The 15,367-nt window shown below is 31.3% G+C and overlaps 2 protein-coding genes, 1 long non-coding RNA gene and 1 other non-coding gene across 4 annotated transcripts; 1 reads left to right on the top strand and 3 right to left on the bottom strand.

The window, feature by feature from the left end:
• Positions 1 to 8: 8 nt before the first annotated feature.
• LOC105249795 (CD63 antigen) lies at positions 9 to 5,345 on the bottom strand. The gene is made up of 5 exons (XM_011255535.3): positions 5,033 to 5,345; positions 2,109 to 2,297; positions 1,856 to 2,026; positions 1,159 to 1,389; positions 9 to 806 (listed from the first exon to the last, which is right to left on the bottom strand). Exons 1-5 carry the CDS (start codon positions 5,144 to 5,146, stop codon positions 609 to 611), a joined length of 903 nt encoding a protein of 300 aa, XP_011253837.1. The 5' UTR covers positions 5,147 to 5,345; the 3' UTR covers positions 9 to 608.
• Positions 5,346 to 6,484: 1,139 nt separating this feature from the next.
• LOC105249796 (CD63 antigen) lies at positions 6,485 to 10,718 on the bottom strand. Its single transcript, XM_011255536.3, has 5 exons — positions 10,467 to 10,718; positions 8,446 to 8,634; positions 7,680 to 7,850; positions 6,960 to 7,190; positions 6,485 to 6,814 (listed from the first exon to the last, which is right to left on the bottom strand). Exons 1-5 carry the CDS (start codon positions 10,530 to 10,532, stop codon positions 6,749 to 6,751), a joined length of 723 nt encoding a protein of 240 aa, XP_011253838.2. The 5' UTR covers positions 10,533 to 10,718; the 3' UTR covers positions 6,485 to 6,748.
• Trnas-uga lies at positions 9,031 to 9,112 on the top strand. The gene has a single exon. It is a non-coding gene; the product is annotated as a tRNA-Ser (tRNA).
• Positions 10,719 to 12,300: 1,582 nt separating the features above from the next.
• On the bottom strand, positions 12,301 to 15,361 carry LOC112638124. The gene is made up of 3 exons (XR_003122886.1): positions 15,322 to 15,361; positions 14,841 to 15,106; positions 12,301 to 12,891 (listed from the first exon to the last, which is right to left on the bottom strand). It is a non-coding gene; the product is annotated as an uncharacterized LOC112638124 (long non-coding RNA).
• Positions 15,362 to 15,367: the final 6 nt, after the last annotated feature.

Below are 15,367 nucleotides of genomic sequence, written 5' to 3'. Positions count from 1 at the left end.
TGTGTAAATATCATTTAAAAAGATACTTTATTCATAGCATAAAAGTACAATGCATACAATTAATAAAATTCAATAAGTATTAACAGTCTGTGTAATAATTTGAAAGTGTGCGTGTGTTAATAATAATTATTAATCGATAATTAAATTAATTATCAATATTTAAATTAATATTTGAAAAAATATTCTTTTTCTCTTGTAATAAACATTTTTATAATTATCTATAGTATAAAATTTAAAATGAATTTAATGAATTCACTTGAAGTTTGAATTCCAATTAAAATTTCTTATTATTGTACAAATTATTTAAAACTGATAAACTATTTATATCTAGTTAGGAAAATATATTAATCTTTAATTATGTAAATCACAATTATTTGGTATTAAGTACTGTTTTCTTATGTTATATATGGTAATAACCCATTGAATTCTATGATAAATGTAAAAGCATAAAAAATAAATATTGGTTTCCGTATAAATGCTCTTACATATTTATGTTATGGAAAATAGAATCTTTGTATGGATCAGTTTTTTTATGTTTGTAAATTTCTCTTTGTGAGAACAATAGGAATAAAAATATATCTGATCCTATTAAATTTTGTACTAAAATATTAACATTTTTTTTCGCTTTTCAATGGATAGTCCGATGACATATATATTACGGGAAACGTAGTTAAAGGATCCGATTTTCCCAACGGTTCATAACCGTTTACGAGATTTTCTCGTAATTCCCAGCGACGTCTTTCCCTTTCTGTCTTTTGACGTCTGATAGCTCGGCCAAGCATACACGCGAACATAATTCCCGTTAACTAGAAAGAAATAGTCGACAGATTATTAGTTAACTTATTTATTTTTATAAGTTATATTCTCGAGATTATTTTAATCGTAAAATAGACAAATTGGAGGATGTAATAATTTCGAAGTTAAAATATTAATGATATGTATATAATTTGTAAGAATTTATGGAAGATTTATTGAAGATTTTAGATATATATATATTACAATTTATTATTCCAGAATATTCTACTTCAATATGTATGTCACTTAATGTTGGCACATGTTTTATCTATCCAGCAATGTTACATAATAAACTATGATTTCATAGTTTAGCGTGCAGGAGAATGATTAAAATTAAATAGAAAAAAATTGAATCTTACTAACCTGAATAAGAGCAATCGCTACAGCTCCTGTGCCAATATAAAGTGCACTGCGGTAAACAATAATAGAAAGGCGACTGATACAGCCATCCTGATATCTTCCGTGGCAACGACCCGCAAATTCAGCTATCTCGTCTATTATATATGCACAGCAAGAATCAGGTACATCCATATTCGTTTCGTTTAACGATACATTTACCCAATCCATAGAATTATTATATCCACAGCAATGTAACTATAATGAAAAATTTATTATATAAGATCGATTATTTCTCAAAATGTTTTTATAGAGATAATATATTGTAACATCTTTAATAATTTTTGTAACACATATGCAACATGTATCTCTTTTTTAGCTACAAATTTTTCTATCAATTTGTAAAATTGTCTTTTTTTTATAAAAAAAGATTAATAATTCTAAAACTAAAGTTGGAAATTTGAAAAAATAAAAATAATTACTCTTAATATTTTTGTTAAAAGAAAACTAATTTTAAATCAAAGAAATATTTGTAGCTGGCAAATAGTTCTACCAGAATATTTTATATACTTGCTATATCCCCGACACACAATATGTATTTTAGTTTTTATATAACTTTCTATAATTTTACTTTTGTGTGTTTTTTAGAAAAAAATGATAAATCATTTTATACACATAAGTTCACATAAGTTACAACTAATATGAGAATGGTTAATCCTCTTACCCTAGATTGCATAAAATTGATTGCAAACGTGGCTTCCTGGTTTTTTCCATATTGATGCATTGTTAGATTGATCTTTTCAGCTAGAAGATCTTTAATGCCATCTTGTAGGCTGTATGCAGCAATAGCTGCTGCAAGTTCCAAGACCAAAACAAATGACAGCAAAACTGCAAACTACAAACACAGAAATGAATATAGTATATATATCAGAAAATGATATTTAAAGCAAATAGAAGGACTCTAATGTCTCACTTACCACAAGAACCATGCAGGTACTTTCCCTAATCGCGCCACAGCATCCCATGAAAGCGATTATAAAGATAAATATTCCGACAACGATTAAGAGCGTGGCTGGCGAAAAGTAGCTTGGATCCAGGAAATGTGAAAAATTCTCGTAAACGGCATAAATTGTTGTGCCGACCGATATTATCATTACCCCCGTCAGCTATAATAAAATAACGACAAAGATAATCAATGTTCTGCAATCAAACCTACATTTAATTATGATGTTTAGGTTTTTTAAATTGCTATTTTCAATTATTTGAGAGATAAAAAGAGAGAAGAGTTTTTATATGTTTATAAAAACTGTCATATTTTTTCATATACAACTCAAAGGTTTATGCATGTAATTTCTAATTCTGCATTATAAATTCTATTTCTATTTGTAGGAATAATTTTCAAATGTACAGCAAATCAAACATAACATGTTTATTTTGCTTTATAGTACGGGATTTTTTAATTATCTTTACAATACGTAGTTGGCATCAGTTGTATAATAATATTATGTGCAATATGCATGCTCAGTAAACTTTTTAGATTAGAAAAAGAATATGACGCTTTTTTATTACTGTTATAGGAAATATATTGCTATGTACATACCAGTTTCTACTTATTCTACAAAGTGAGCTACTTATTTCTACGCGATAAACTGTACTAACTCTTTTATAGTTGATACAAGTTTATGTGTTCTCATTGAAACTAAATTTAAACTATTTCAAACAACAAGTTATCGAAAACTAGATATTATACTAAGATAGGAAGTTATTAAATTTTTAATTCCATTTAAATAAACAAGCGCGATTGGACAAGAAACAATATAGTAGTTAAGAAATATATTTTTCCTCTAATCGATAACGATATAATCGAAAGGCAATCAATCGTTCCATCAATTTACACAAACTTTATAATTTTTCATTCTACTCAGGTTGAACTTTCTACCTTGTTAAAGTCGATGATACCGAGCGAATCATCATGTAATTTATCTTTACTGATAAGCGGCCAAGTCACTAAATAGATATAACAGCGCATAAATTCAAAGGTGTTTAAGATATTTTTCGAAAACATTAAACTGTATCCTGGATGTGCAAGACTACAAGACTACGAAAAAGTTGATAATTTTTAAAAATCAAATTTTTATAAAAAAATTTTTATCTTTGTTTTCATCAAATCTTGAATGTCAATATTGTCGTTTAAGAAAAATAAAAGAAAATTTCTGTCTTTTTTAAAACATACATATGTAAACATAGAATATCTCTCTATAATAATAATAAAACAAATACAAATTTGCACAAACTCATAAGTATAATTTATTAGTGTCATAATACAGGATAGCTAGCACAAATTTTGCTAGATATGCTTATTGTTGATATTCTATTATTCATCGTTCATTAATCATATATTATGTTTAGGTTCCTGTATACGAGAATTTTAAGATTGCGATAAACAAAATACAGAAGGAAGTAAGGTACGGAAGAAAGCACGTGGTTATCGCTTTTTTATTTAATCGAAAAGTATATAATCAGGTTGAGCCGACCTGTACGCCCATCCCTAATAATTCAGCAGTGCATAGCCTTGTCTATATAATATCGACCACAGTTGCAAAAGTGTATTCTCTCTAATAAAGAAACTCAAACTTCGTGGCCCATATCGCTCTCCGCATGATGGAGAGAACAAAGGATAGGCAATAAAAATATTAATATCGCAAGAGAAACATCTGCTTTTGTCTTTGTACCATTCAAGTACTCTTTATACTTGAAGACGTTAATATCCTGTCTCCTTTATCGTGCTTTCTCTCTCTCTTTTTCTCTTCGTCATTCTACAGATGTCAATAATCAGATACGCATTATCTCGAATTTTTTAACCGAAATGGCAAATTGATTTAATCGATACTGGTGCTTGATGTTATCACGCTTCAGAGAACTGTATTATTAAAGTAATATTAATGTAAATTTTTTAAACACATGTAATTTCAAGAACTATGAATTACGAAATTATGTGTACGCAAAAAAATACATGCGGAAAATGAGTCACTTTTAGAATTAATTGCCGCTTATGTCATCGGAATATTCTAACAGCTGCAGCGATGATAAATAAAATTGATAAAACTACACATTATAAGATAATTTAAAATGCGAAAAAAAAACTTGGAAAAATTCTTTCTATATATATAAAATATTTTATTTTGCATAAACTATATATGTATGCACGTTATAAAAAAATGAAAATTTTTCTTTACAGAAAAATTTCGTTTTATTTTGGCCCTCAATATCGTTTGTCTCTTCCTATCAAAAATAAGTTAACGATTACAAGTGTTTTCATAATAAATTGAAGTCTTGCTTTTAGGATCCAGTTATCCATATCTATAATAAACATTATTGCTGTAACAGCAATCGATAATTATAACGTGTGGTATAGTCCACATGATAGAACTCTAGTATAATGCGCAATTGCACCTTCTTGAAATTGCGTCGCAATGGCATTTTCCAAGGACCTTCACGATAATGTATATGTTGACTCGTGAAGTTGGAAGACTTTTCACGCATATCAGGAGGGGCTTAATACACGTATATTGCCTCAGTTTCCAAGAATACCCGTCCCGATAAGCTTACTACGACTCGATAAAAAAATGCAATTTATTTCCAAGTCCAAAAAAAGTACCGCCATTTACGAACATGTATATATAATTACAAGTTAATATGTCTCGAATCAATGTACAGAGTATTGTCAAAATAACAAATTACATTGTCGAAGTACATATCAACAATTTTCGTATAGAATCGCAAGGTCCTCTAAAAGAATTGACTCTGTGGTTGCGAGAAAAATTCAAATCGTACGCGAAGTAAGGAAAGAGGGAAATACAATTAAAAAAAAAAATACGACGATGTCGCATACGATACAGACCACGAAGAGGGAGTTGACTGCGAAAAGCAGATACTTGATACAGCGAAGGCCGACGTCGAGGTGCGTGGCCGCCATTTTGGTGCTCGTGTAGACTCGTCCCGGACGCAGATACATGCACAGCAACACAGATCCGCGCACTCCCGACGCACTTGACGCACCGACTGTTGATGACGGTCCCGGATATCGGCCGATCAGTCAGCCCGGCCGTTATCAGCTCGCCGATAACGAGTCGCGAAAACGTACGAATGCAAACGGACGACGACGGGCGACTGTTCGTGCGTCACGCGATCTCGCACGATCGCGCACGCCGTCTTTTCGATGTATGATGTACCGACGCGGGCGATTTCCTTGAGAACGTCCAAGAATGAGAGAGAAAGAGAGAGAGAGAGAGAGAGGGAAAAAGTTGGGATAATGTAAAAAGATATGACAAAGCACGCGTGCGAATTTGATAGAGCGTATCAATATATTGACGATAGTCGCATATAAATTCACGTGCAAGCAACATCCACGTGGCGTATACGCTTGCCAATGAGAGCTCGATATTTAAAAATTATGTTCCTCTCTCTCTCTTTCTTTCTCTCTTTCATATCGATATATAAATTTATTATACTTTTTTATAGCATAGACTCTATGTGTGCAGGGTATCTCAATCAGCTGAGACATATTTATGCTATCTTTAACTTTGTGTACAATGTTATATTTATATACGCACGATATTTAAATACGTTCGTTGTTTATTTAATTTAAAAGAACAAATTTTAATTCATTAAATTGTAATAGGACATTAAATTCAATGTTATTGCAATTTATTTCTTATTATATTTTATTGCTCGATATTTAAATAGAAAGATTTCAAATTAATCAAATATTCTATGGATGGAAAAATTATATAAAAAATTATTTAAAAAATTATATATATATTATTTATTTATTTATATGAGCGTTATTTAATATGTAAAAAAAGTATAATGTACAATAATGTAATATATTGAAATCGGATACAAAAGGAGATTGAAATTCTCGTGTTGATGGATATAAGAGACGTCTACTTGTGCTCGTTGCTATGTTTATACACGAACAAAACAACACGAGTGATGATTCATATGAATACGATTAAATTAATATTGTGTGTGTGTACATATATGATTCGCACAGGGACACAAACATACGCACTTTAATTCTCTTTTATTTCTGTAATTTGCAAATTCTGCAAGTCTTGCAAAAGTTTGTTTGCAAGAAAATTTTTCGAAAGAATTACCGCAGAAGCTTTTTTGTATAAAATAAATGATTATATGTTTCATGTTTATAAAAATATAAAAATAACGATAAATCAGGAACTAACCATGTATTTCAAATATACAAGAATTATAATAAATGCAATGTCATAAAAATACTTTTGATGATGTAAAATATTTTATTAAAAATATTCGAAACATCACGAAGTAAAACACGCGTAGTAAAAATAGTTTATTACCCTTACAATGATAAACGGTATATTCAATGTCATATTCGGTATATTCAAAATCATAACAAATCAATAATTCAAATAATTCAGCTCGAAAATCAGATCAATAATTCCATCAGGACAGAGCAAGGAAATTCTTGAAAAGCTTAATTGTAATCTATTTCTAGAAGAGTTTAATTGCAATCTATTTCTCTAAAAAGATATATAACATAACACACTAAATTTAGCGTGCTCAGCATTCCCATGGCACTCTACATGGTCTCGTAACTATTTCTTATTGATTTGGCTAAATAGGATGACAGGAAGATACCTATCAGCTGTAACATAAAACACCACGCACAATTATTCCTTTTTTTATATAAATAAAATACGCAGGAATTTCAAAGAATATTTGTTTTAAATAATGAATACGTATGAAACGTTTAGAATATGTGTATTAATATTGTACTTGATGAAGAATACCTGAATTACACCGAGAGTCAGTCCAACACCCACTATTTTGGCCGCGTGTTTCTTCGCAAAATCCGCAAACTCTTGCATGCAACCTTTGTGATGTAACCCTGTTGATTCTAGAGTACAATTCGATATGCCGACAGCTCCTACCGTTGCATAGCAGCATGACATCGGGATACCCGGCAAGGGTTTGTCCAGTTTCAACCAGTCGGAGGCGTTGTTCGTACCACAACAATCAAACTGCGAATTGAAATTCATGCATTACGTCACGCGAAAAGCAAGTAGATGTTTAAAGTCAATCGCGGAGGAGATATTTTTGAAAGCGTAAGTCCATGATATTTCCCGTTATCACGTACGACATCTCGTACGAGATGGTTGAGCGTGGTCAAGGAAGCCGGCGACATAAAAATCGATTCGCACTATCCCCTTGTGGCGCACGAGGAGGGTTCTACCACACATACATGTATTATACACACGACGAATTAGAGCCGTGCACTGAAATTATCCCTTGTAATCGCTTGTCGTTCACGATATCCTCGCGACGATCGCGTCGCTCCCACGATAGGGAAGGCATAGAGCGAAGCGCGAAAAACTTGTAAAGGTTGCCGTCGAAAAAAAAAAGAAGAAAAACAAATATATAGTCCATTATTTTGAAGATATTTCTTCGACCGCGTATAATATATTAAACGATAATATATTAAGCGATAATCGTAGATAATTGCACATTACGTCTCGTTGCAGATTGTCCCAGACAAATTGAATCTCCTCGCTGTCATTGTATTTGGACATCGTTTCGAACATCTTGTCCTGGGCAACTTTTGCGACCCGCGATCTCATCACGTATCCCATCGTACCTCCTATGAGCTCCAGGATGAAGATCGCGACTAGAAGCGTGCAGAACTGTAAGAGAGGATTATAAGTGATAAGATGAGAATTATTAAGGTATTGAAAACATTTTGGAGTATCTCGAAATATTTTTTTATTTTTTTTAAATAATTTTTTTTTAAATTGATAAATATTGGCAGACAGAATTCAATCTCGAGGAACTCGTAAAATATTTAGTTAGTCTCCTGCAATATATTTTTGCGTCAATTTTTTAAAGTAACACCGGAAACGCACCCGCCCTTGTCTGCGAGGGAGAATAACTTTCTCGGAATAACAGTCGGGTTGATAAAATGGGCAGGACACACACATGTCGATTACACACTTTGTACGCAAAACATATGATCCATTACATTATGGAAATGAAGGGGAAACGATAATACTATCGTACGCAGATAGTTGAGCTTTTTTGCTTACACGCGTTTTCTTAGGTAAAAAATAATCCATTTAGTAAATGTCTAGTATAATAGACATACATAAATTTATTTATTTAAAAAATGTTTTATGAATCTGTATAAATTTATTTATTTATTTAAAAAATATATTAGAGTATATATTTATATATTTAATAGAAAAAGAATCCTCAAAGTATATTTATAAATGTTTGCCTTACCGTTACGATCATGCAGTGGCTTTCGCGAATGGCTCCGCAGCATCCGAAGAAGGCGATGATGAAAATAATAGAGCCTATGGCTACAAGAAGAGAAGGTACGGACAAGAAACTATTGTCAAGGAAATGTTGATATTTATAATACATTCCATGGATGATCAAGCCAATTGATAACAGCACTATTCCTGTAATCTGTTAAACAATAAGCATATAATTAATCAAGGAAAAAGAAGCTGTTAAAATTATATACAATTCATAATTAAATTGATTAATTTAATTATATAATAATTTTTTAATAATTCCAATTGCGTAATCAAATAACTAAAGTATAATAACTAAGTAAGTAAACAATATAATATCATTATATAACATTATATAGAATTATATAATAATATAATATAATTGCGTAATTAATAAAATAAATAATTAATATTTCGATCAAAGAATTGAAAGAATCATCGATTTTTTCTTTAATCGCGTCAACTTTTTAACGAAGATATTTCTCGATATATTTCCACGGGATAAGCTTGAACTTGAAATTCGTGTGCCTTAACTCAACATCGTACAAATTGAACGCATTCTCCAACAGCTGCGGTGTCCGAGCGGTTAAGGAGATGGACTTGAAATCCATTGGGTTCTACCCGCACAGGTTCGAATCCTGTCCGCAGCGAATTTTTTTTTCCTTCTCAAATAATTATTTATTTAATAAGAATGTACACGTTCATAAACAGACATATAAATATTTTCAATTTTTATTATGTCTCTTATATACGATAAATTTATTGTAAGATATTTCTGTCGGATAATTAGTGGTTTATTATTTTCGCAGTTTTCTTCGATGAGTGAGCTAACTCAAAGTCATAACCGATAAACATTTAATTTAATTTTAAATTAGATTTATATGTACACAAATGTTTAAATGGAATTTATATTGCAGAGACATAAACAACATATACAGAGTAAACAGCATTTTCATTTAGAATTTGTAATTAAGCGTTGTGATGGCTCATAATTCAAGAACTTTATGTAAATTAAGGAAAATAAATATTATTATAATATAATATTAAAGAAATAAATATTAATGAAAAAACATAATTTTTAAAAAACAATTCGTGATATTACATGTGATAGTATAGACTAGATATGATTGCTGTAAACTTTCCGAAATTTCTCAATTGAATCTGATTTCTTAAAAGCCGATCTTAATTATTGTATTTCCTAAATATAATCTGTGATTGTCATAGCAACATTAAAAAATAATTATATTGTAAATGTAGCATTCTTCTCTTAAATTTCAAAACAGTCAGATGCACTGACTAATTTCAGTCTCGGAGTGCGGTAGATAAATAATATTTATCTACCCCGCACTCGAGACCGAAATATTTATTTAAGATACTCTCGCTCATGATTAAGGAAATGGTAAAGGTTAACACAATAAATTTATGTATTGTACTTGCCATATTTGCTAGTGATAAATTTCCGATTTTAAATTTTATATTATCAATATTTTTATATAGGCTCATATGTATAATATAATCATCAGAATGGACTCTGCTAAATAAGATAATTCCATTCGTACGATACTCATTTTAATATGATTGTTAAATATGCAAGATATACAATCTAGAAGACGTCTAAACATCAATTACAGAGATAATCAGTTTTAAACACGCAAAGTTTGTGTAGACAGTTTATCTAGAATGTTTTACCTGTTGAAAAAAAAACCAGTAAAAAATCTCCATTAAAACTTCAATTAACAAAGAGATTCACGATAAAATTTCAACTTCAATCAATATTCATGGCTCTACGAGCATCTTTTCGCAAGCTCACTTCAATTAAATTTTGATCAACATTTGACATTCGCAGAGTCCGTAGATAGCAATCGTCAATTTTCAATGGTCGCGCTAAGTAATGCGCACATTGACTTGGTCGATAGAATGGTTCGATAGCTCGCCGCGATCGAAGCGTGCCACCTCATCGGTCCGAGAGGAACGCGATCGTCCGGCCGTCCAGCTAATGCTTACCACGAAGAATAGGTTGAAAGCGAACATCAAGTACTTGATGGTCTTCGGTGCCAGACTCAGCTGCATCGTTGCCGTCGTGCTTGGTGCTGTGGTCCTTAATTACGCGAACTTTACGGATCGCACTCTTCTCGCGCGAGCGTGATAATCTGTCAAAGGCGAGTCGCGTATGATACTGCGCGATCGAGAACACGAAAAATGCGTCGAAAAAGACTTCTTGAGCAAGACGCGCGTTCCGAGGTGGCGCCGATGTATATGTGCGTGCCAAGTATATATAATACATACATGTGTACGCGAGATTGCGTGTATGTGTAAACGTCGCGCGCGGTGAAGAGAGAGAGAGAGAGAGAAAGAGAGAAAGACCGGTCGAAATCTCGCTTTATATTCGTTTCAAAATACATTAATCGCAGTTGGTAAGGTATTGGTGCAGCTCGCGTATGTACACCTGTCAACGATCCGCGGCTGTGTTTTAATAAGGTTACGAAACTTGAAAGGCCGCTCTCGATGATTTTCCGATTTTACATTGTACAGCGTTGATAAATTTAGTTTATGCGCACGCGACAATATTTCTGGTTGGAAACCAAAACAATTTTTTTCTTAAGAGAAGATCGAAATTTCTCTCTGAATAATAAATTTATAAAAATTTAATTTTTAACAATATTCGAATCTTTTTCTTTTGCAAGCAATTTATGAAAAAATGTTTCAGACCTTACGTCATGTGCAAAAGTAACAGCCAATATTTGCGTATCTGTACTTGTTGCATGCACGTAATAAAAATCCGTGTATCTCTCAGATTTCTGATGGAAATCTACAGAAACTCGATTACGATTACACAACAGACTTGTGGTCTTTGTTCGTCGGTTTGGTCACGTCATTAGTTATAACCCGTAATTGAGACTATTGAGGCATAGAATATAGAGCACACAGAGATCCTAACATCGCTAATATAATATTCAATAACCGAGTGCTCAAGGGTAACACTTGACACATATCTCACCGTACCCGTACTCTCTGTAACGCAGTTGTTACCCTCGCATAATCGCTTAATGATGCCGCGATCAATCTGTGACACAAATATCCATTTATCGTCTGGCAGGTTGCTCTTCCACGATAAAACGAAATGAAATTGGTAAAACAAAACGTATGAACTGTATCTCGGCCTGCATAATTTTTATTTTAAAAATTCAAATCAAAGTATAAAATACCCATTTATTCAAGCGAAACATGTCGTACGCTTAAATGAGCAATTTATTTCTACTTTCCCTTGTTGTTAATTGTAAAACTAGATATTTATAGCTTATATCGTGAAGGTTGAAATATAAAATATTTTTAGAAATTTTATTTTATATTATTTTCAGTTATTACGTGTTGGGGAATTAAATTGAAAAGGAAACGATAAAGAGAATGATATTTTATGTATACTTTTGTGTTGCACGAATTTAAACTTGGCTACCAATGACGTCCAAACAATCTGTATTGTTATCGAAACATGGCGCGACGGAAATATTTCTGATTGTTTAATAGCAATGTTGATTCAAACCATGAGGAAAATAAAAATGAGTTTGAAAAATTTATGTAAAAATATGTTTAATGATTAAAATTGGAAGAAAAATGAATTTTTTTGAAAGCAATTATAGATTGAATAATACGATATTAAAATCAAACAATAAATATTAAAATAATAACGCGATATATTCATATTTACATATTTTATACATTTTTTACAATAAGGTATCTTTGTTTTCAAAAATTTCTGAAAGGCGTTAAATATTTAATGTGTGTGCTTGTGTTTTAGTTCATATTACATATTAAATTCATTTCTTTTTTATATGAACGTGATTTTATTATTTTATTCACTCCATTATCTTTCGCGCTGGTTCAATCAACTGGCAGAAATTATACAAAATTTATTTTCTCTTTGAATATATAATGTGATTATGTATAAAAATATTTCTACAATTCCCGGCAGAAAAATAAAAAAAAATTCGCGACTCGGATGAATTAATTTTCCAACTTTCTGTTATTCCTGAAGGGTTGAATTAACTACGGTATATTGCGCTTGGACGAAGCCGATGTGGCCCTGAGATGTACTCTAGCACGCATGCTCCGGGGACCGCACATTTTATATTCATATATATTTAGCTGCACTGGCCGAGGGTTGCGTATGGTCTGACGTGGCCGACATCGTGGAGAATTCTCCCTAAGCGTCATATATTATGCGTTCGGTGCACGTGGTCAGCGTTTATGCGAAAACGCAGTTTAAACTCGCGTAAACTCTTAGCCATTCTTAGCGAACGCAAGCGAAATTCGCAAGAGAGGTCGATTTCACATCATCCAATTTATACTAATAACATTATAGTCATTATTGCTTCCTGTTACATTGAGGGCACGCATCCACGCATTTCGCTTATCGCAGTCACGTTTCATTCTGTAACACATTTAACCACAATTACTCTAGAGGTAAATGGTAAAAGAAAATGCATAATCGTTAATTTCATTAATTCTCTCGCGTCTTTCATTCTAATTAATTATATAAAACTATTTACGAAGACAAGATAACAGTAATAAATGTGATTATGACGATTATTGCTCGGCGTTATATTTCTGTATAATGTAAGCATAAATAATAAGTTATTATTGTATGGTAAGATTATTACAAAGTTACGATGCCACAGTTGAATATTATACATATTTTTACACGTGCTAATAATGTGGCTAACAAAGTCTCTATTTCTCAACTATTTAACATAAACATTATGTTACACATATACATATACAAGCATTATTATATTTAGAAAATCGATGAATACATTTAGGATAAATGTCAAGACTTAATTCTCGATGGGGAAAACTAAAAGCATTAATATGCGATTAATATCGAAAGTGCAAATTACATGAAGAAAAATTAATCAAAATGAAATATGTTTCTTAAATATCTTGTATATATGCTAAAAGTATATTCGAATAGTACAAATATATCAGAAAGGATCAGAATATAATCACTCTGATTTTTTTAAGATATGATTATTTTCAAGGGTTAACATGTCTCTATTTGTCTTAATTTTATATCGACAATACATTAAGAAGTTAAATATATTTCATCTCTTTTCTTTAAAAAACTAAAATTATAAAATAAATATCATTACATGTTGATATATAATATATATCATTATGCTGATGAAATGATGTTTGCATCTTGTGTCCTTTCCATTTAATTCAACGCTTGCTCAATTCATTTTAATTAACTTCAGTTTTAATCAACTAAAATTTTAAATTGATTACACTTGAAAAATTTTTTACAGGGTGTGTATTTAATTAAATAATAACATGTAATTTAATTAATAACATAAATATGAATTAAAAGTTTATACAACATTTCTAAATTTATATTGAAATATAATATATGTAGGAAATATAATAATGTGAAAAGGAGAACACTAACATAATATTGCTTTTGGCACAACAATAGACAAACATGAGCTAAAAATTGCAAATGTATGTAATAGTTTTTCCCCGTTTTATTTTCGCGCACACAAAAGACAGTCATTCTAGAATAAGTATTATTAATTATATTGCGAGAAGATTACGCGCGGGGACGTAAAATCATGTTAAAGGTAATTTCGTTAAGCAATGATGAGATCTTTCTTTATCAAAACAGTCGTCAGTTTTCATAACGAATTCTTCATCGGACTTGCAGACCTGAAAAACGCGCGTCTGTGACATGTATATTAATAAACGTCGACAAAGAATGATATTGAAGTATATCAGCATCGTAATTCTCAACGTGGGCGTTACGATTCTCTTCGTTCGTTACACTCTATCTCTTTTCGCAACAAATTCATTTTTCTTTTTCTCTGTTTTTCTTCCTCTCTGCCTTTCTACGTATGTGAGTCATTCTTTATAACAGTATCATATTTGACGTTCTACATGATTTATAATCTCGATAAAACAAGTAAAATCAGTGAGCCGCCAATTGTCAATTTGATAAATATTGCAGTTGAAAATATAAATCGATTTGTTGCAATTGTTTCATTTATCTATTCTATTTTCGAGCTATTTTTCAAAATATGCGGAGAATGATAAAAATTATTAAATACACATTCTCTTTAAATAAAGATAAGCAAAAGCAAATGAGTAAGATTCATAATCTTTTAAAAAGAAATGTTCAGAAATATCTGTATAAATTTAAAAATTCGTAATGTGCGCAGGAATAATGATCAAAATTGTTGGATCTCTTGGATTCAGATCTCGATTTTAATTGTTGATTCGATAATGACAGAAGTACGATTTTCAATTGTATGCACAAATCTCGTTGGCGATGATATTCGAAGATCGTGATCGTAGATCGTAGGTACGCTGAATGGAATCGTCGATTACCTGACAATAAGACCGCCATGACACCACCATCCAAGTACATACAACATCGTCGCGTTGCGTTGCGTTGCGTGAGACGAAAGTGCATTGCACAGGCTCGTAACATAGTCGGGCGACACGTTCATCGTCGACAAACGTGACGATGATGCGCTACGAAAAGTGAATAGTAATCTTGACAACCATAAACGGAGAATCTATTTCTCGTATAAATAGTATGCGACGCCGGAAGTTAAAAGTATTCCCGGTGAAAGAAGAGTCTCTTATTACATCTGCAAAATATAATATGCAATATGAAAAATTTAAAGTTTTTAAAAAAAGACAATATATATTATACTCTTTTTTTCCTCTAATTAGTGTTATTTAATATTCTATAACGAGATATGCGATTTATGCGTAAATTGATCTAAAATCTCTTGTCATTAATTATATATTTTATTTTTATTTTGCCAAATATATAAATCATATATAAATAATTAAAAATTACCTTATGTTAATATCTTATTAAAATGTGGAAAATACAAAAATTGATC

The sequence above is a fragment of the Camponotus floridanus genome, unplaced genomic scaffold (genome assembly GCF_003227725.1).
Source record: "Camponotus floridanus strain SB8 unplaced genomic scaffold, Cflo_v7.5 scaffold25, whole genome shotgun sequence".
In the NCBI taxonomy this organism is placed as follows: Eukaryota; Metazoa; Arthropoda; class Insecta; order Hymenoptera; family Formicidae; genus Camponotus; species Camponotus floridanus.
Note: the sequence above shows the minus strand (reverse complement) of the source record. Positions and strands in the feature narration are given on the sequence as shown.

Bases quoted from the DNA above. Each gene is read 5' to 3' on its own strand.
- LOC105249795 (XM_011255535.3), bottom strand. From the start codon at position 5,146: ATGTATCTGCGTCCGGGACGAGTCTACACGAGCACCAAAATGGCGGCC. The intron at 2,298-5,032 runs GTCTGTATCGTA...ATTTTATTATAG, and splicing joins CAGTCAACTCCCTCTTCGTG to CTGACGGGGGTAATGATAAT. The intron at 2,027-2,108 runs GTAAGTGAGACA...CTGTGTTTGTAG, and splicing joins GTACCTGCATGGTTCTTGTG to TTTGCAGTTTTGCTGTCATT.
- LOC105249796 (XM_011255536.3), bottom strand. From the start codon at position 10,532: ATGCAGCTGAGTCTGGCACCGAAGACCATCAAGTACTTGATGTTCGCT. The intron at 7,851-8,445 runs GTAAGGCAAACA...CCTCTCTTACAG, and splicing joins GCCACTGCATGATCGTAACG to TTCTGCACGCTTCTAGTCGC. The intron at 7,191-7,679 runs GTAATGTGCAAT...TTCAATTCGCAG, and splicing joins GGGACAATCTGCAACGAGAC to TTTGATTGTTGTGGTACGAA.